Source organism: Numida meleagris, chromosome 1 (genome assembly GCF_002078875.1).
Source record: "Numida meleagris isolate 19003 breed g44 Domestic line chromosome 1, NumMel1.0, whole genome shotgun sequence".
In the NCBI taxonomy this organism is placed as follows: Eukaryota; Metazoa; Chordata; class Aves; order Galliformes; family Numididae; genus Numida; species Numida meleagris.
This window is the reverse complement of record NC_034409.1, coordinates 128,896,314-128,918,955: the sequence shown is the minus strand read 5'-3', so window position 1 is coordinate 128,918,955 and position 22,642 is coordinate 128,896,314. Positions and strand designations below refer to the sequence as shown.

Here is a 22,642-nt window from a genome sequence, read left to right as displayed (position 1 = left end):
GTTCAGACGTACTCCTTGCCTTTTCCACCTCTTGCCTGCTTACTTTCAGGTGTTAATCTTTCTGTAACACTCTGAATTTTCTTTTAGCATCAGTTCAAAAGAGAAGTTCCACTTAAGTGACCTTTTCCAACACAGAAGTTTTCTCTGGGCCACCCTAAATTTGATAAGCAATTTTTCCCAATCCAGTTTGTTAGATTTCAAATATTAAATAAAAATAGAAAACGGAAACAAAGCACCAAGAACTGAAAAGTCCCGTGCCTCACATTTGTGTAACTTCTGGCATGCATGTAATGTCTGTTTCCTGAAAAACACTGGACAGTAAACTAGCCCTTAAAGCAATATATATGGGTAAATAGATTCACATTGCAGTGTTTAAGATTGATGAACATCTAATAGTTATTTTTAAATCAAGTCCACTCACAGTGTCCTTTGTGCTACACTATCACATTAAAAAAAGTTTCAAATGGGGCTGTAGACATTTCTACTGATCTATTTGCAACATCAGAAAAACAGAAAATTGTACAGAGATCTTGTGTGTTTTTCAGAAGTATCCCAAAATGACTGAACAGATTTTAACTTCATACTGTAAGTAAATGAAGAGACCATTCCGTATAAGATTCTTTATTAAATTTTGATATTGTGGTCTTGCATACAAACACATCAGCCGTTTTGTTGCCAGTTGATTCCATCCCGTTTTATTTAAAGATTGTCTCAGGAAAATCATATGCACAGATTTCTTTACATCGGAAAACTCTTAATCACATTTTTGAAATTATGTTTTTTGATATTATTGTTTTGAATTTCACCTAAGGAGCCAATGGGTAATCTGCATTTTAGCTTTTCAGGCCTTACTTACAGATATTGAAGCTCTTGGATGACCACCTAAGGCTGCTCAGCCTCCTCCTTTGTTCATTCTGCTGAGGTGCAGTGACACACACTTGGTTTCTCTGCAGGCTTACCATCAATGCTGAGTGCCAGCTGCAGCTACATAATTTCCCAATGGATGAACACTCATGTCCACTGATATTCTCGAGCTGTAAGTACTGTCTTAACACTTCATCGTTGTTTGTGAGCAGCGTGTAGAGGAATGAGATTATTTTTGATTTCTGACAGCTTTTTCTACCATTCTGCAACAGGTACAGGAAGCTTAGGTTAGCTTAAACGCTCAGGATTTTTTTTTTTCCTGTCTAGCATGCCTGGTAGAGGGATTTATGTGATGAAGTTTTCTATGGATTTACTCTGTTACTCTTTGCCAGAACCAGCCTTAATCAGTCGATCCTACAGTCACCCTTTCAACAGGAGCAGATATTCATGCCAGTCATTGCTATGTTAAGCTATAAAATCATGTGACATGTAAATGAGAAGACAAATTGCAGTTTTCTTGTGGAAGTGCACAGCCTGGGGACCAGCTCAGTTATTTCTGAATGTCTGAGTTTATAGTAACTAGCATGATAATGCCTCTATTTCATAATCTCAATTAAGAGCTGAAGATACTGTGAATCTCATTTCTCTTTTGTTGCTTAGCATGTCCTTTAGTCCCAGTGTTGGTATATTTTAAACCCAAATAATGAACAAAACATATACATCATTGAAATGAATGGAAAACGAAAGTCAATTGAGTTTATCCTGATATCTAATATTTCTGTGAAAGTTCTTTCCCTGCTGATTCATTTGAAAAAGCTCAAGAGCTCCAAGATACACCTGCAGAGTTTTGTAATCCAAAGTTACACAATACAAATGTTTTACAAACATTTTTGAAGGGTCTTCACTAAAGTTTTTTTTCCTTTGATAGACTCGAGGTTTCAGGATCTGTGTTCTCCAGAAATGAATGGAAATGTATTGTCTTTCTGTTTAGAAAAAAAAAGTATTTTCTCTGCCATCTCTTAAACAGCAATAGAAGAATAGCACTGCCTAATGTCTTTATGATAGATATGCTGCCCTGATAGAAGTGTATCAATTTCCTTTAATGAATAATACTCAAACGTTGACCCTCAATTAGCAGCTGGATCTGGATTTCAGCTGACCCAGGATGTGTTCTTGTTTTTCCCCAGGAAAGTGTTTACAGAAAATCTGCCAATGTAAACATCATCCTTCCCCAAACCCATTATCGCTGTTTTGCTGGTTTTTTATGATCTACACAGATAAGTGAACCTGGACAAAAATACGCAGTTGTGTGCTTAGTTTGGATGAGTGGAATAGATGCATACTGAACTGGGCAGGAGGCAAAGACCTCCTGAATGAGCCTTCCTGCTAATGAACACTTGTCACTGAACTATGCATACCTCAGCTATGCTTAGTTCCTGAATAAAGCTGCTCTTGCCATGTGGCAAACTACTGCTGATTTGTTGCAGTACTGGCAGAGGGGTCCCAGTCCAGAGATACTAATTAAATCTATCACATAAATTTGATAGGTCCTGTGTTAGCAATATCCAAAGAAGGTGGACACTAATAGGGAAGGAAGCCACTTCAGACCTCCATTAGTAGCTAGACAGTACTGAATGCTAGTAAGCTATGCTCTGTGCTTTTTATTTAAAGAGATGGAATATCAGTGCCAACTTCAGAAAGCTCAGCTCCATGGCAGTTTCAAATCACATCCCAATTTGAAAAGGTTCCTCGTATAGATCTGGTAGCTCAGAGCCCTTCTATCCCTGAAAACATACATGTGTTAGCATCTAGGAGATGGAGACTACATAGGATCAAGCAGAATCCAAATGTGTCCCAGTTTGTTCTCTGTGCATTCCTTATAGTTTCTTGTCAGATGGAGTAACACATGGAGGTATGTAAAAATAATATTTTATAGTTTTCTCAACCTTTTGATTGTGTTAATAACAACAGTTTATTTTTTGTAAGTTCATATGAAGTTTCGTTCCTTTCCTTGAACAAGTTTAGCACTACTATTGTTGTAGGACATCTCCAGTCTAACTGTTTTTTTTTCCCCTAAATCTGTTGTATTTTCAGTGTTATCTACATTCATAGCAGTCTCAAGATACGTGGTATGCAGTGGGAATGACTGAGTGCAGTGAATGACTGAGTGAGCACCTGAATGATTTATTACTGCCTGCTCTGACAAGCTTCTGAGGGGGAGAAGTTTATTATGGATTCCAAGACGTATGTCCTTGGATAAGATAGAAACGGTAGTCAAATGCACAGCATAGCACTCCTTTCCCCTGCGTCCTTTTTGTTCTTTCTCCTTCGCACAGGCAAATCTTTGCAGCTTCCACTGTAGGTAAGCACAAAAAAAGTTTTGGAAAATACTCCCTGCGTCTCTACACCAATGAAAAGAAGGTTAACATCTGGTTATTTTTTTTTACCTTTTATATAAATTTCCCTTGATAGTTCAGAAATGTGAAAAAGTAAACCTGGATTGTTTCTAGAGAATTTTCTTCTAGTTCCAAATAATTCACTCCTTAACCCTCTCACTGCTCTGGGGACAGCTGATATTCCTTAGATGGGAATACCGAGCTCTACCTGCTCCATTTACCAGGATGAATAAGAAGAAAACAGCTGTTTATAAACAAGAGACCATCTCAGTGTGCTGATAGGGCTTACTAAAACCTATCTACCCCCTTCCCGTTGAACATCTTGTGAAAGAGGGTGGTTTGGAACATACTTGTTATCCTACTCTGAAGTGATTTTTGAATGTGTATTTTTGGCTACAGCTGAGGAACACCACCTTATAAAGACAATTTTGGGACAGAGACTAATGCGGAGAGCATCTCCGTCTTGTTCAAGAGCCGTTCCTAGAGCACTCTGATCTCTTTGCTTACAGGAATTAGAAAGTCTGAAAAGAAATAGTCTGAAGACTTTCTCTCATTACAGTTTTGTACATGTTTCAGGTCAGACAATGAGATTAATCATCTGGCCCATTCGGACATATGTTAGGTGAGCATGTGTTATCACAGTCCTTATGTAGATGCATGCAGCAGTGTTATGCAGAGCTACTGTGCAGCATGATAGCTCTTTCACCGTCTGTGTGCCAGACTGATCGGAACAGCCACGTAGCAGGCAGGTTTTCTTAGTACAGAGATGCTGTGACACTGGCATAAATACCAATGCTTGGTATTAATGTGTGTGTCCTTGTGCATGGGAAGAAAAAATCAATGATATGACTTGATACCAGTGTAGCAAACATGATAGCTTTGGCTCTAGGTGCTCCAGCTACTAACGCTTAAAAATGTTCTATCAGAATGGTTCTCCATTTGGGTTAATTTATCTTTCTGAGATGAGGGAGACTGCTGTGCTACTTTGGATACTCAAGTACCTTGTTAAACTGTCTTGGTTATCTATATTCAGCACTGATTTGGGTGTTGTGTAAATAGTCTAATTTCAGTATTCTGCCAGAAAAGGTATTTTATTAAGGTAGTTAGGATTCACATAAACATCGGTAAGGGAGAAGAGGTACTCTGTCTGGAGGAAAATTCCAGCACAAGAATAAACAAATAAGACACAAGAAGCAAAATGCAGGATGGAAATGAGAAGTGTAATTCATTGTGGAACTCCTGCCATAGGGTAGCATAGATACTAAAATTTTATGAAGATTCAAAACTGAGTGGGCAAATCATTAGAAGCATTGGTAGCTACTGAGCGTAAAGAGATGACTGTGTTGGTGGCTTCTATTTTGGTACAAGGCAGGAAAAGGTGGGCATCCCTGGAATGCCATTCCTACTGCAAACACTAGAACATGCATGCAAATATTCACGAACAATCCAAATGTTTTCAGTTCGGTTGAAAATAAGAGGAAGTAAGTTTGCCAGCTACAGATGGTTTGCTTGCTCAGTCAGTCCTTAAAGCACGTACCTTTAGTCTTCTGAAAGTTCAAGAATTTATTTAAGTGATATACAAAAGCATGTAAAATATTGCAGAAAAAAGTAGGGAAATATGAAAAGCATTTTAAAAAAATCTAACGCAGTTCTTGAAAAAAATGATCCCTATTTTCTAAATATAAACATGGTTCAATCAAGTGTTACCCCTTTGAACATAAAACCTCTTATGGATATGTAATTTAGATGATCAGTAAGTACTTTGAGCCTTATGTTATTAGTCTGCCAGAAGAACTGGCTGTCATCACCACTTTTAATATGTTTTTTTATTATTCCTCCTAGCCTAGAAAATCAAATGCTGGTTTTGTGGTATAAGCTGTGCTTTGTTTCATCTCATGTGTCATCAGTAGAATCATTAATAAGGTCTGAAGGCAGTATTTTCCTCCTGATGAAGAACAGGCCAGAAGGAACACAGCTTAATGTTCACATCTCAAGGGTAGTAGCATTAAAGATGCTGGGAAGGACTTGCAATGTGCAGAAAGACCTTTAATCCAAATGCGAACTTCCCATCTGTGCTCTCTATAATGGGCTGAACCAGATCATGGGGCATCAATGGAATTCTTGATTCAGGTTTTGTGACAAGCATATTTTAGCTGTTGCAGTTTTTTCTCTTCTAGGACAACTCAAGACATTTCTTAATGCATAACAGACACTGCATTAAGAATCTTCTTGCTTTTTATGAGCCTCCTTCTCCTAGTCAAGCCAAGACTCATAAAATTTTGAATTGGAGGTTCTGCTAATTTGCATCTAATTACTCCAATTGGATGTACTATACATCAATGAAATTGGCCAAATTATTCTTGTTATAAGTACACTCCCTGTAAAGTTACACTTTATAAATATAATTTATGGTAGATTCATGTCAAATTAGTGTGTATCCTATGTATCAATGTAACCCTAATCTTTCTTTTAGTCTTCTGTCTCACTATATGAGGTATATCAGAGACACCTTTCTAAACATTTACATCTTTATGCTTCTGTGCTGACTCCAAATGTACACAATACATTGTAGCACAAGTGTAGTGGACGTAAAACAATCTGATATTAGCTCTGTATTTAGTTACCAACACACACACAATTTCTGTTTAACAGAAAAGGCAGTGCAACTTCCCTGAACTTGAGGGATGTCCCTCGTACATCAGGGAGAGTTGGTGGTAAATGGTAATTCATATATTGTCCCTTGCTCTTCTGGGATGCCCAGCTCTGACTTAACTTTAAAAAAGGAAACTGCAAGTCCCAAAAATCCCATTTGCAGTGTAGATTCACAAAGCATCCCGTCTTCTTTCTCTACATTTTTTATGAATAAGAAATTGTGGATTTTTTTTTCTTGTTTTCATTGTTAGGTTTTTTTGTGTGTTGTTTTTTGTTTGTTTTTATTTTAAACCAGTACTGAAGCAAGTTTATAAAAGAAAAAAACTGCCAGCGAGCAATTTTTTGCAAAAATAGAGATAGCTGACTATGTTATATTTACAGTGTCACGAGAAAATAAGATAAAAAATCTGAAGCAAGGCAGGTGGCTGTTTGCATGTCTGACAGCTGAATGCATCAGCTGAGGCACTGGAGTCTCTGTCATATGAGAGTCATTATTAATGATTTTTGTCACTGTTGTTATTATATTCATTATTTACTCGAAGCCAAAGTCCTTTTAAGCATCTTTTTATGTGCCAGTGTGATCTTTCTTCCTTTCTGTTTCAGCAAAAATTTGATAGTGTGATACAAACGCACAAAAGAAGTGTTATAAATAGTGTGATACAAATGCAGAAAAAGTTTCACAAGAAGAGAGAAAATATCTTTCATCTGGAAATGTAATACAACACCTATTACATTCTACATATTTATATTATTATTTGCTTGTTTAGGAGTGTGGTATCTGATCTGCAAATGCATCTGATCTGTGTGGAGAGGCTGATCCACCACTTGCAAGCTCTTAGCAACCCTACATTTGTAACTTCAGACTTAGAGAGATCATCTCTGTAATATATACAGAGCACTGGAAAACAGTCACACTCCCTTGCATCATATTTTTTACATAAGAAAGAATGACTGTTTTTGGCAATTTGTAAGAAACCATTGCATCACAGGATGATGAGAACAATGTGGGAGCGTTCTGGAACAGAGGTCTGCTCTGTCTCAGTTACAGAGTCATAGCAATGCCTTCTGTAAATAAAGAATTTTCTGTAAGCAAGATAAAATGGCCCCTTTGTGGGGGTTTTTATTTCAACGTGAGGATGCAGACCGAATGGCTAGCATGGAGTTGCTCATACAGGCAATAGTCAGAAATGGATCAAACAGTGAGAACTGTGCGCTTGAGTTCACCGGTATCTTATGGGAAATAAAGAACTATTACAGAATTGTTTCCAGGGGAAGCCATTTGGCACTTTGAGAGCCACGAAGTACTGCACAAGTGTCAGGAGAAGGACAAACACCAGGCAAAATCATTGAGGAGGTGAGAAAGGAGAGCAAAGAGAGACCAGAATGGGCTCAGCCAGATAACTTTCACCTACATCACTGTGGTTTAACAAAAAGTAGGGACAGTTGACTCTCAGATTAGATGCATTTATCTAGAATCCAGTCAGTGGTTTTACTTCTGCTAGGTTTGACAGACTAATGATAATGGGGTTAGTAAAGTCTATAGTGGGTTCAATAAACAGGATGAAAACATCAAGTCCTCACTGCAGTAGTTATTGTCAGTTCTGTTTACCTTTAACACAGCCTCGCAAAACAAAGCAGCCTGGAAACATGAAACTATTGTAAGAAAGGCCTTTCCTTTTCTTGTTTATTGCCTCTGCTCCTTCAAAATTAACAGAAAAACAAAAATCTATCATCAGGGCTCACAGAGTTAAGAAAGAGAAGGAATTAATGCAGTTGTGCAGCTTTGAAAGTGGTTTTGTTATTAGTGCTAGAGGACAAAATGGGAAATGTCATTTGTATCTGCTCCCATTAGAAGGATGTTGCTGAAGTCTGTCTGTCTGGATCCCTTGCTATGAAGGGCACGTCTGTCTCCTTAGAAAGTAATTAACTTGATATAATGGACATGCTACAGAACAGATAATAAAAGTTCAGTCTTTTTTCATAGTTGGGTAATATACTGGGATTATGTTTCTTACCAAGAAAGAGCCCTTCAGATAGGGAAACAATAAGATTTAGATGGGAGAAAGCAGCAACACCAATTGAGACGTCAGATTTAATGTTAACTTCATTTAAAAATATTTTTATATTCTCCCATGTGATTTAGATTTTTGATCGATTCTTCTAATTTTTCATGAAATGCTGTACTTTTGGATATCTAAATGCAGGGATTACTTCTGTGTAATGGAAATTGTTATGATTTAATTTTTGAATTTGTCATGAATAGTATAAATTTTTTTCATACTGTATATATTTTTTTCATACTAATATTTGGCACTTTTACCGCTAGTCTGTTATAGCTCAGGAACAGTTGACTCTCTCACAAAACCTGTGCACTAGTTATAAGAAAGAATTCATATGGAGGAATGTAGATTGAATGAAAAGTACTTGCTTTTCTGGGGCAACTGGACAAATCAGAGAGTTTGCGCAGAAAACACTGAGGCTCCATTCCATTGTCTTCTACGTGAGTGTCCTTTCTAGGGAAACCAAGCCACTATGGAGAGGGCTAGTTTGTGAATTTGTTATGGTCAGTGGGAGTCAAGAGGTGTTTAGGGTGTGCATTTGCATCTAGGAGCTCAGAAATTCTCCCAGCTCCACCAGCTGCTGTGTAACTCTAAGCAGACTGTTTCCTTTCATCTGTTGTTTTTGTCACACTTGAATCATTGTCTTTTGATGAGCACTGGTGATCTAGGTTAGCTGCACCTCTTCTTAGTCACTTCAGAGTGCATCAGTTTGGGAACATCCCAGTTAATGTCTGTTCTTTTCACTCTGGCAGCCTAATTGGACATCTCTTATTTTTTCCTTTGGAAATCCACCATCAGTGAAAAACCAAGAGCCTCGTTAAAATAAAATTGATTATCAAAAAGTGGAATGAATTGCAATTCAGAGTATTTAGGTGCCCTCATCAGTATCTTTCTATTTACATCGTTAGAAATACAGATTTCTAGAAAACCACATCAGAGCAGCTCCATGCCTTACCCACCTCTCATACAAGGAAAAGATGAGCAAAGTTCCTTAGTTCAAGGCATTCTACACCGTGTCTCATGATACATTAAAGCCTTCTAAATTCCTAATTGAAAGTATGACTCCACTGGAACAGAATAAAATCATGTATGTGTGAAGGTGGTCCTTGATTTGTGGATGAACATCCCAGAAAAGAATGTTCATCCTGATCTCACCATCTGCTTCAGCTTAGTCTTCAGTAAAAAGCAAGCAACATAAGAACAGCAACCTATAGAAAGAATCTCTTAATCTTTCTCACAGGCGTGAATGAGAGAGGATGAGAAAACAGATATGTGATAGCTTTCCATCTTTTCATTACTGGCAGGTACTCAGCTACTCTGCTTTGAATAAAACAGAATGAAGCAAAATAAGGAACAAATCCTACTGCAAATCCTCTGGCACACAAACTGACAGTGCTTTAGCTTTTCTTAAGGTAATATAAAGTAAATATTTGCTTGTGGACTTGAGACTCTCAGATGTTCCTTCCCTTTATGTTAACAGATGTGACATTAGAAAGCACATTCCATATAATGAAACTTTAAAAAAAATATCTGGGAATATTATACTCTTCCCGGATTGCCATATTATAATCTGAATTATTACTGCCATTTGAACTGATGAAGACTGAATGTCCAAGCTTAGGAGGAATTTTCATAGAAGACTGTTTTTTTTTTTTCCTTCGGAAAGAGTTACTCTTGTGAAATATAAACTTTTCTTTTTGAGAAATGTATATTTTACCTTTTTGAAATATTTTAGGAACTTTTGGTCCTCAACAGAAAGAAATATCCACTCTGTGACATCCTGAGGCACCCTAATACTGTATGAGTGATGCTTAGTTTCAGATCTTTTCTGAAAAGCACTGTGGAGAGATTCTCAACTTACTTTTTTAATCTTGCTTGTAAGTGACCTGATCACATACTGGCTATTTTACAGTTTTTGAATCATCTCTAATTCTGTTTTTTTTTCACTGCAGAATGTTTTATGTAAAATATATATGTGTAATTTATGTCAAAATATAAGACCTAAAGGGAATATAGTAACTATTTTGCACTTACAGTGCTTCTTATGCATTTGTCTGAAATGAAACAGAAATGCCATCTCATTTCGGAAAAAAGAATGGGAACCATTTGGGGCAAACAGTCAGTGCTGTCCACTTTTTAATTCAGTAAGCTTGACCTTTTCAAGGTAAGAAGAAAAGAAAGTAGCCAGAAGTGCATATTTGTACCTTACAGGTATTTTCTTCCTGTATTGATCAACTTCAAATGAAGCTACTGGACCACATGAGCGTGGAGAAGTTTGTCTGATAGCAATGATTTTAAAGAGAAGAGAACTTTGTGGTCTGAATGGTGTATTTGTTCACAGCAGTTGTCTAAAAATCAACATTTCTGTAAAACGACATTACTTGCCCCTGGCAGCCAGAGAAGGCAGCCACAAACTCTTGGATAAATGTCTTATGATTAAAAGGAAACTGAGATACTCAACGATTTCATAACATAGTTTTTCCTTTATTTTTGTCCTCAGCACATTTCCCCAACATCCAGACTTGAAATCGTTAAAGCTTTTCTTGTCCAACCTTTACAAAACTGCAGAAAGGAAGATAAAAGGCTGTTCCCAGCAACTGGCAAACCTCAGAGTTGTTTAGGGGATTTATACTGTAGTTTTCCATTGATTTATGTGCAAAATGCAGCAGTATTTATTATGTCAAGGCTTAGCAGAATTGGCAGCTAGAAGCCTGGCCTGTGGTAGGTTTAAAAAGTTAAGCTGAGACTATTCATTACTTGTATGGGAGTTTCAGGAGGAAAACTCAGGTGTTTCTGTCGTTCGAATGACAGTTGCACGTTTATTTATAATCCTGTTCTCTGTGATTCATTACACTCACAAAAGTGTGTCTTCCTTAACGGCATATAGCAAAAGAACACCTGATCTGAATTCAGTGTCAGCTCTATCTTGAGCGGGAGATTGAACAAGAGAATTCCCAAAGTGTCCAACCTGTGATCCTCTATGATACATCTTTTTCACAAGCAAAACAAGATTTATTTTAAAATATTAAATCTTTCTTATAAAGCAGTTTTTTTCATATTTAAAGTTACAAATCTACATTTGTGAAAACCATCTTTCCCTGTCAAATTTTAAAGAGAATCAATTTTCAGTGTTGGCTTTCTTACGGAATCAAATAAGAGGGCAAAAAAATTGAAAATTGTTGCAACTTGCTATAATCGGTTTGTTTTTCTGGGTGACAGGCGTGTGTGTCCTATTAGAACTGGTAAGGTTGTTTCTGTATATTTTAATTGTATGATGGTTACCACCGCCAGCATTCACTGGTCTATTATTTGCAAGTGGTAAACTTTTGTTGATCAAAGACTGAGATTCTTCCACAGACTAATATAATCAAATAATATGTTCAAAAGTCAAGCAGGTTATAGAATTCCCTTCAAATTTCTTAAAGCTCTCTCCACTCTGTACAGATTCTAGGAACTGATTTTAATGTCCTGTGCACACTGGTCATTTTTCCACCCATCGTCTATCAGCATTCACAACACAACCATGTGCAACATCTGACACCGACTCCAGCAGTTATTTCCTCTCTGCTCAAATTAGACACAAATTCAGATTTTTGTCACAGGTCGGGTGTATGAGATATGTTTGCGCTCTTCTTTGGTGCCTAGTCAGTCCTCACAGAATCACTTCCCGCCTTTCATCGCTTTGTTTGGACGTCTTCTAGGTGTCTCTACCTTCTACATTATTTTTCATTTTTTTCTCCCATTTTTCCTTATTCCCTCCCCCCATTTCTTTCTTCTCTTTTGCTGTTGTTCCTTTCCCTCTCTGCTTTTTTGCCTTCATCTCACAGCCTTCCACCCGTGACTATTTTTCCTCTCCACCTTCCCAAACTTCCTGAGCATTATTGCATTGACTGGCTTTGGCCAGAATTCCTGTCATCAGGGCTGGCAAGGGAAAATGTTCCTTCTGGTTTTTTTCTTCTTTGGCAAGGAACAGAAGGGCGCTGAGAGTCTGAGATCCATCTGTGAAACCATATGAGTTAACCTCAGTGAGTCTCTTCTGTTTGGAAGATCAGGGTGGCCTCTACGTAGGAGCAGCAAATCTCAAGTGACACTCACTTGGGCAAATCCAATAAGAGAGGGGGAATGGAAGAGCTGAAAGAAACCAGAAAGATTAAGTTTTAAGGACTTTGGAAACTTCTCATGACAGAGATGTTGACAGAGCAGGAAATGGATAACTATGGATGTGTTTGAAAGGATGGGTCCAGAAGACAGATGACAAAGCAAAACCCAGAGAAAAGTAGAAAATCCAGTCGTGAATTTCTGGATAAGGAATTCACAGTAACAAGAAGCCAGGATTTGGGAAGTACAGAGAGAAGATAGAAAGGAGACTCGAACAACAACAAATGAAATAAAAGGGCCCCTCACTGCAAGAAAGACATTGAGGCCCTTTAGCGTGTTCAGAGGAGGGCGATGAAGCTGGTGAGAGGTCTGGAGCACAGGCCTTATGAGGAGCGGCGGAGGGAGCTGGGATTGTTCAGTCCGGAGAAGAGGAGGCTCAGGGGAGACCTTATCGCTCTCTATAACTACCTGAAGGGAGGTTGTAGTGAGCTGGGAGTCGGTCTCTTCTCTCTTATAACTAGTGACAGGACGAGGGGGAATGGCCTCAAGTTGTGCCAGGGTAGATTTAGGCTGGACATTAGGAAGTACTACTTTTCTGGAAGAGTGATCAGGCGCTAGAATGGGCTGCCCAGGGAGGTGGTTGAGTCACCGTTCCTGGAGGCTTTCAAGAAACATTTAGATATAGTGTTGAGAGATATGGTTTAGTGGGGTTATATTGGTGGTAGGTGGATGGTTGGACTGGATGATCTTGTAGGTCTTTTCCAACCTAGCTAATTCTATAATTCTATGGTTCTCTGATTCTATAAAATGTGTAATTACATTACTGTTCAGGGATTAAAAATAAACAGAAAAAAACCATCTATCACAGTATTCAAATTTTGTTTAAACTTTTTTCTAAATTCTATTTCATAAGAATCAGTTCAAAACAGTTTCTGAAACAAACTGATCAGCTTTTGAGGTTCAGTAAAAAACCTCAGCACTTTCCTGTTATTTTCATATCATATACTTTTGACTTTTTTTTCTTCATTTTGATTGGAACTTGGAGTGGAAGTGCTAAAATACACTAAAAGCATTCTCTTGGTATTTCTTATATAAAGAAGACAGAGCACATCAGAAATTTATCACTGGAGCTTTTACATCGATAGGATTTCTAGTCAATGGTGATAACTGAATGTGAGACTGAGATATTATTTGGATAGACATACAATTCTCAGTGATTATCAAGACAAAACCTTTTGAAATACTGGAAAGAACTCATAATACAGATGACAAAATACATGAATAACTGCATTTCCAAATCAGTTTTATCATTTTCATCTTGAAGTATTTGTCTAATCCATTAAGTGTCATTATTTTCCAGGCTGTTTATTTTTTTTTCAATAAGCGTTCTCTCTTTAGAGTATGACTATCATTTCCAGATGTGGTGGATCGTAAGGCAGTCAGTATCATACTTACAGCAATTTTGCAACTATCAAGCTGAATACAGTTGCAAGAACAAATTTATACCATAGCTGCATCATTGAGTGCATAGGATATACAACAGTCACAGTTATAGAACAGTAACATATGAAATGAGTATTGCTGATCTGTCTCAAGCGTTTCTCACAAATTCTTATCTTTAATTTTAATGTAAAAGTGCGTGTAAAGAGAGAGATTTATTTTGTATATAAACCCAGAAATTGAACAGTTGTGACTTTCCTCACATAGCTATTAAAACTTCCAGGTGATGTGAGACATAGAGTAAATTCTGACATAGACCAGAGTTAGATATCACTTTTTGAGTTGTTTTTTCTACTTTCTTAGACATTTTCTGTTCTTTTGTTCTTATAGCACTGTGAATGGCCTGTAATCTTGTAGGTTAAAGGTGCAACAGACCTACTTAAAAACACTGAACAGAGATCTAACAAAATGCACATGAATGAATTGAGCTTTTATAGATATTATTATCTGCTGTTTTATTTTTAGAGAAGGTAACTACGTGAGCATTAACCTCAGGTACATTTAGCTTTAATGAAGATCTAATATTCTCAGGGTTTGTGCAAAAGTAAATAAACACCTAAAGTCTTTGCTGGTGTTATAACACATCAGTGTTTTAGCTCTGATAGTGTAAGACATCTACAATATATCTGTAACACATTGATGCCAGCAAGACTTCAGGGTATTGGCTTGGAGGAGGTAAGACTCACGTATCATAGTACATTGCAAACCAACCCAAAATTCATATGCTGTGATGACATAGAGATGTATCTGAGGAAGTTTGGTGCTGTGGATATCATTCTAACAGTATGGCATAGAAGATCTAAAGATCTTTGAATGCCAAGCTGCTTTATTCATTAATCCATGCAGGAGTGTCATCAAATGCCTAGTGCTAATAATGCTCGATGCTGTAGGCACTGGCTGATTAAGTTTGTTGTGTGTTGCCAACACCAATTGCAGTAAAGTTATGCAAGGTGCCCAAATTATCAGATGAGAGGGGGCATTCCAGAGGATTTCTGTACTCAGTCTTATTTTCAGTTATCTGTCTGCAACTGTGAGACTTGGAAATTTCTTTTTAAAATAACAGCCTAGAAATGTGTATGTTTTTGTTGTTTACAGGAGTCTTTAAGTAAAACAGCAGATCTACCAAGCAATTTTTTATATACCATGTAACTAGATAGTAAAGAAAAAGGACAGGACTTCTTACAATATTGACTTTGGTATTTTAATTTCCTTAATATATTGAGTTTTCTTGTTATTAGGAAAGGAATGCTGTATTTTAGTCAGAAGAAGAACATCTCACACAATTAACATTTCTCTTCTGTGTTGTCCCAGCCTAGAATTCCTCTCAATTTCACTTCTGTCCACATGTTATCTAGACTATCAAGTCATTCCCATGTAGGTATGTTGCTCCAAAAATAATGCCTCTTATTTATTCCCATGGAAACTACAACAGATACAAAGAGCACAAGAACATTACTTAATAGAGCAAATTTGCAACTACAAAACACTGTTTCAACATAGTCACCACCATTAGCTATACATCCACCAACAATGAACTCTTGTTCTTGTTCTTGTGTGGCCTGCATGCCACACTTGTTAAGATCTGCACCAGCAGAGGTGACTCACTGTTTCACAGCTGCTATGACAGTGCCATTGCTCGGAAAATGCTGCCCACAAAGTCCATCTTTCATCAGTCCAAACAGATGGAAGTCAGAAGGCTCCAAATCCAGACTATACGGTAGGTGTGGTAGGAAAGTCCAGACAAGATTGGCAGTGCACTCCATGGTCTTCAAACTGGCATGGGGCCTGGCATTATCATATTTCAAGAGAAAGGCTGTCTTCTTCTCTGGTCTTACTCTGGAAGTATGAGCCTTCAGCTTAGTCAGCATCTCTGCGTAGTAGTCAGTTGATGGTTTGTCCAGATTCCAGGAAATTCAGAAGGATCACACCTTTGCTATTCTAAAAGACTTTGCACATCACTTTATGCACTGAGGGCTACATCTTGAACTTTTTCTTCAATGGGGAATTCACATGTTGCCACTCCATGGACTGCCATTTTGACTCCAGCTCGTTGTGCTGACACCACATATCGTTACAGGTAACGATGCGAACCAGGAAACTGTATCCTTCAGTCTTGTATTGGTTCAGTTGGTCCTGACAAACTTGCATACGAGGTTCTTTCTGTTCATGTGTGAGCATTTGTGGGACCCACCTTGTGCAAACTTTGTGATATTGCAACATCGCCACCATCGTTTCCAATGCTTTGAAGATTATATTTAGCACTATACAGAGTTTCCTGGTTGTAATACGCAGATTCGCACAAATGAGCTGGTTGAGATGCTCTTCATTTCATGGTGTAACAGCTCTGCATGGCTGTTCAGAATGTGGCTTGTCTTTCACATCACTGTCACTGCTGCTGAAACATACTACCCACTGCCTCAATGTGCTCACATCCACTGTTTTGTCTCCATCAACGTTCAGAAAGTGTGAATGAATGCAGTGGGTGCCATTTTTTCCACATGGAGGAATTCAGTGACACACCTTTGTTTCATATGCACTTCCATGTCAGACACCATTCTGTCAGACTGCCCCTCTGCTGCCATCTGTCGCATGGCAACAAAATGCAATGGAATATTGGTGGGATGGTTCAACCTCTACTGCTGTACCATCAACATCCACCTCTGATATCATGGGCCAACATAATCAAATAGGAGGCATTACTTTCAGAGCAGCCCTTGTATAACTTGATATGAATTACTGGCGTATTTATTAAGGAACTGTCATGGGTTTGGCTGGGATAGAGTTGGTTTTCTTCATAGAGGCTTGTATGATGCTAAATTTTGGGTTTTTGATGAAGGTGGCAGTTATAACACACCAGTGTTGTAGTTGTAGAGTAGTGCTTGCACAGGGTCAAGGACTTTTCCACTTCTTGTGCTGCTCTGCCAGTAGGGAAATGAGAGTGTGCAGGTAGCTGAAGGGGGACACAGCCAAATCAGCTGACCTAGACTGACCAAAGAGATATCTCATACCATATGGTGTCAAGCTCAGCAATAAAACCTGGGGGAAAGAAGGAGGAAGGGGTTGCATTTGGAGTGACAATGTCTGTCTTCTCAAGAAACCGTTATTTTTGATGGACCCCGCTGTCCTGGGAGTGGCTGAAGAACTGCCTGCTAATGGGAAGTAGCAAATGTATTCCTTGTTTTGCTTCTATTTGTTTTGCTTGTGTGAGCAGCTTTTTGCTTTACCTGGTAAAATGTGTTTATCTCAACTCATGAGATGCTTCTACCTTTCTGATTTCCTCCCCCATCCCACTTGGGGAGCAGCTGTCTGATGCTGAGCTCCCTGCTCAAGTTAAACCACAATGGGAATAACATTTATAAACTTGCTATTAAACATTTGAAGGCTGGTGGTGGCCTGAAATAAATCTGGGGGCCTGACTGTAGGTCAAACCATTTGTGAATTGCTAAGGCAGAATAATTTAAGTACCAGAACAAATACCATCTGAGAGCAAAACTGATGATCTTGGTGACTGTAATTTTATTGAGATTACAGGGACAGGATGAAACAGCTTGCATGAGTGGAGCACTGCAGTGGATAGACACAGGCCTTTCAGGAAAGAATCTAGGAAGGTGAGGAGTAAAGGTTGCACTTCTTATAAAGGAAAAGATTAAATGCATTAAAATTTGCTTGGGAATGAGAGAGTCAAAGACAGTGAGGTTGAAGTGGCTGTCAGAATCCTAAGGGAAGTGAGCAAGACGAATCACAACTTTGGAGTTTAGGAAAGCAGATTTCAGCTTTTACATAGAGCTGCTTGGCATGATCCCATGAGAGGCTGTCCTGGATGTCAAATGGGCTTAAGGAAGTTCAGTGACCCCCAAGGACAGCCTCTTCAGGGGTGATCAGTCATTGTATGGGTATACAATGGAAGTAGGCTCAGAAGAGATGAGTGATGAGCTCAGGTTAGGGTGAAATGGGAAGGGGTGGACAATGCAATAATTTTTTTTTTAAGTGGCAAAAGTAAGTGTAAATAAGTGTCCAGATTTATGTTCATTTGAAAATCAAATACTCCTCATCAGAGCACACAGTATTCAAAATATTTGAAATCTGGAAATTATTTCTTGATTTCTCTTTGGCTAGCTTGAATAAAGTACATCAAAAAGTTACATCAACTATTATTTAGTTGATTTATTTATAATAAATAATTTATTATTATTAGTATGGTCTCTATTGAAATTAGATTCCCTATATCTATTCAACAGATTCATTCAACTATGCAGTCTTTATCAGTTGTGTTACCCTCCACCTCATTAACCAAACAAGAGAGTAAAGGAGAAAGTAGGAAATAATGCCTTTAAAAATTCTTCTGTTATTTCTGCAGCAAAAAATAGTCTTCATTTTTTCACAATTTCAGTGGTGGTAGTATTAAAAGAAACACTGAGGAAAATACCTGATGATTACCAATTATTGGAGGAGATGGTTTGAAAAATATATACCTGGAGAGAGACTACAGAAGCGAAAGAGGCCAAATGCTGTCCAATTGATTTATTACAAATTCTAAGCAGCTAAGGAATAAAGGAAAGATGGGGAAGTTAGAGATAGTAAAGAGAGAAATCCTTGCAGTTTATAAAGTGGGGATAATTACCACCAGGGATCCAGCGATGTCTCTTTGGTCCATAGAGGGGGCAGCAAGTCAGACTGTGATGTCTCACTGACCAGCATGGCTGCAGTTTGGTGGAGAAGGTACCTATTCTAACTCAGAACTCTTCAGGGTTTTATCCTCTTCATAGCATCGTTTTGGTTGCCAGGGGCAGCAGTTGGTTGTCAGGGGCACCTCTGTTTGGTTCATCAGGGCTTGCTTTAGTTGTCGGGAACATTTATGTTTTGTTCGTCAGAGGTAGTTATGTTTTGTTCATTAGAGGCAACAACATATCTGTAGCACATGCCCTTCCCTTTGGGTAATCAGCAGTTGTTGATCATGTGATTGTTGCATGGTGGGCTGCTAGGTACGCGCACTGACTGCATGGTCGTCCTCTCCTCTGAGATGACCCCCATAAGTCTTCATGAATGTTCAAAAAGAGCAACAGCCAAAAACGGTTTCTCCTGGTCACCCAGCAGCATATGTTTCTCTCACCACTGTGATCATGGTAACCATTAACTCCAAAAGCTTGCTGAGCATGTTATGTCTCGGATGGGTGCTGCTGAACAAGCTTTGAGCCAAAAATTGTTCCAGCTTCTCACATATGGAGATTGTCAAGATACACAAAAGTTTTTGCTTTAAGTTTAACATAGATTTTATATAATGTATTTTTTTCCTCTTTGCTAAAAAGAGCATTCCCTAATGGCATACAACCCAGATAATTATCAAGTAGATAAAAGAAGGGAATTTTAGGAAACAAAACCCAAGAAAAACTTGCCAAAAATTTGATGTCTCTGGAGAAGTAAGGTGGAAATTTTTCCCCAGTTCTGTCACTGAGGACATACTTTTGCTGTCACAATCTTATTGTTCACTCATTAGGACTCCAGCAGCACCTTTTTTTTCCTCTTTCTCATTTTCCATTTGTCCTTTGTAATGCATTTCCTGCTATCTCACTCTCTTTGTTTATTAATTTTGCTTTTGTACCCTTCCTCTTTATTTTCTGATTTACCCCATGGTCAGTTTGATATTGTAAGAAACTGCCTTCAGGGTGCTGCCTAGATAGTTTTTGCTATGCCACCTCTGTTCTGTTTCCCTCTGGGAAACACACTGCATACAAAATCAAAGTCAGCATAGGAAGCAAATTTGGATTCATAGGCCCATTGGTCTCCATAGTAATTGCCACCTGTTACCATGGAAGGAAGCATCTACTGCCTTCACAATGAATATGGTGTCACACACTGAATATGGTGTCAGTGCTTTTTGGTGATGAGGCACACACTGGAGACTTAGTACTGTCAATGTATGTGATAAATACAGGCTTACAGTGCTACTTGTCTTTCCTATAATGAAATTCGTGGGTATCTTGCATAGGTTCTTGCTCTAGACTGTAGTTATTTTTCACTCTTTGGGTTTTTTTTTTTGTTTTTTTTGTTTTTTTGTTTTTCTGGAGCATTTTTCAAAACACTCTGTGTGCCTGAGTTAATTTTAGAAAGAGATCTCACAAACTCCTAATGTACTGTTCCTGGCTCTGTCAGTGTTTCCAATAAATAACAGTAAAGATTATTTAATCTTCTCTAAGCCAAAAGTCAACGTATCATGAAGCAGAGGGCCAGGTAATACAAGTCACTCAAGCACTGTATTGCCTAATGTAATCCTTGACTTCTGGCATATGTCACTACTCAGTATCACTTTCTGTCAGTTTTCCCCTGTGTTGAGTGTTGGAAAAAATATTTTTATCATGATTTTTTTTAGTTATGTTTTCTCTATTTGCCTTGATCAAGATCCCTAAGTTAGAACTAATGGCAGGTACAGCCTTTGATGTAGTCTCTCTTCACTAAAAGAGGATGACATAGGCAACAGTTCTTGGCATATATATACTTCCATTTGTGTAGTATTCTTCTGAATAGTAAGTAGAGGCAAATCACTTCAAAAAAGAGACCAGAGGACACAAAAAAGAACAAAAGCTGTGTCATGGTTTTATGATTTTTGGTTATTGGTATTCCACATCATAACATCATGTAGTGTACAGGGAGTTAAAGAGTTAATGCTCCAGTTCCGTGGATAGTTCTGGGTACCTGGTCCTCAGAAGAACTACATTTCCTGGGGGACTTTGCTGCTCTGTTACCATTTCCACTCAGAGGGAAAGATAAAACTGTTTGCAGATCACAAGACGCTCTCTTCTCGTCCCGTCTCTCGTCCCGGCAACATCTCGCTCCCCAGCCATCTCACCATCAGTACTGGAGTAAGGCCTACCTTAATTTTGGACAATCTCTCTCATTTTATTGGATTTATTAGCTTAAATTGTAATTATATTGCATTATATTGTGTTATTTTGCATTCCGATATCTTATTTAGTAAATTAGTTTGTTTCTCCTCAGATCGTTGCTGCTGTTTTGTTTTTAGGCCCATCTCCCTACCCTTTTTCCCTTTTCCCTTTCCCGGGGTGTGGGTCTGTGGGTCCCCTGCCCCAGTAGTCATGGAACTGGGCCGAACCAGCCCGTAAACCATTGACAAGCTGTATATGCATGTGTGTTCAGGAAGTTTCTTTTCCTGCCTTAAAGAAGCCTTAAAGATGTAAGTCTGAAGTTGTACAGGGGCAAGATAACTGTTGTTATATTTATCATTAGAGTTGGCATTTTCCACGAACATTTTCTATGAAATACATTATTTAAATGTAAATACGAAATAAATGCTTACCAAGTTAAAAAATAAAACTATGTTAGTTCCTTTGACTTTTAGAAGGAACTATGATCTGGACAATGCCATTGAGCTAATGTTCAATGTCAGTGTTTCAGTTATCCTTCAGCTCTTAGAGTCAACAAGCCCATAGTAAAATGGATGGCTGCTCTGAGGAGAACTTGCTAACATTAATGAGCCAGTTGATTAACTGAACACATTGGCCTGATATTTACAAGAACTCAGTGTGTCTACATCATTCTTAACACAGAAACTTTTTAAGATTTTACAATGATTTCAATCCATGGCTATCTGTAGTTTCTGAACTAGTATATGCTCCAAGAACAATCACAATTCATTGCACTGAGTGAGGATTTAGAAGAAGAAAAATCTACTTTGATCACATAGTCACTGAATCACAGAATGGTTGAGGCTGGAAGGAACCTCTGGAGGTCATCTTCTCTGATCCCCCCTGCTCAAGCAGAACTTATAGAGCTTACTATACCTGAAGTATCAATTTGTAATTTTCACATTCACTGCCTATACAAAATGTTGAAGTACCAAAACGCTTCTTAGTATTAGTTGCAGTATTTTCAGAAAGTTAACTTTACCATTAACTGATAAGCAGCATACATAAGATGACCCTAACTTAAGTGAAATCACCCTTGCTGTGGTGAAAAAAAAAAAGCAGGATGAAGAAACCTCTGTTGTCTCCTGACAGACTCATCTGATCAGTAATGTAGAAATCTGCTTTCCTTTCTTCTCTATAAATGTAGATGTATTTTCATTGAGTGTACACTTACAGTTTATATCTGCTTAATATATGTTATATTGCTATATATTATGTATTTGCATAAAATATGCATACATGTACTGATTTGTGCTCTTTTTATGTATCTTAAAGTTGTTAAAATGAGCTTCTACTAAAGTACACATCTGTTCTTCACCAATAATGTTGAATTTCCTTTGCATTTCTGCCACTTTGAGCACTGAAGCTAGCCTTCTCTGGTTTCAGTTTTGTTGCTTCATCTATTCATGTGTCATGACCTATGACAAAAAGTTTTGCAAATATTTTCGAGAAATTCTCTCCTAAAATACTTGAATATGGAAATTTCCAAAGAATTTTCAAAGGTTTTAATTTTTTTTTTCTTCTTCTTCTTCTTTTTTTTTTTTTTTTTATTTGCACTGGAGACAAATTAAAATGGTATTTGCTACATCTTGAGCAGATTTTTATAATCTAAATCTTATGATTATTTTTTCCCTTTGCTAGTGCTTTAACTTCCAGTTATTCAGATCAGGCCACTTGTCATTCATGTATTTATGATTGGATTTTAGGATTTGAAGGAAAAAAAAAATGCAACATTCTGTGAACTGTTCTTGGGAGGACATTGCCTGATTTCCAAGCTCTGTCTGATGGTAATATTTTAATGTTTTTTTCCAACCAGGCCCTATCTTCTAAAACATTCTTTTTTTCTCTTCCAAGGCTGCTTCCTGCTTTTAGTTTCTTTTAAAATAGTATCACAAGGTTGTTGCCTGCTGCTGATGTTATTTGCAAGGCATGCATTTTCTTATGATGCTGCTCTCCTAACTGCATTTTGGTCAGTTTATGTCCTGTGTATGTAGTGATGCTGTCTTGTTCTTGAGTCAGAAACAGTCCATGGCAAGCATCACAGTGGCAGTGATTCCTCAAATGACCCACGTAGTTCAAAAAGATAAGCAGTAACATGCAAACAAAATGATAAGGCTAACTATTCCTTTGCTGTTCTGATCATGGATACGTG

General features: G+C 38.0%; 1 protein-coding gene across 2 annotated transcripts in view; it reads left to right on the top strand.

Moving 5' to 3' along the window:
• The window catches only part of GABRG3 (gamma-aminobutyric acid type A receptor gamma3 subunit), a 303,044-nt gene that overhangs the window by 168,901 nt on the left and 111,501 nt on the right, over positions 1 to 22,642 (top strand). For both annotated transcript variants that reach the window (XM_021412286.1, XM_021412289.1), the window contains one exon: positions 954 to 1,036. In XM_021412286.1, coding sequence (XP_021267961.1) covers positions 954 to 1,036 — 83 coding nt within the window. The remainder of the gene's footprint in view (positions 1 to 953; positions 1,037 to 22,642) is intronic.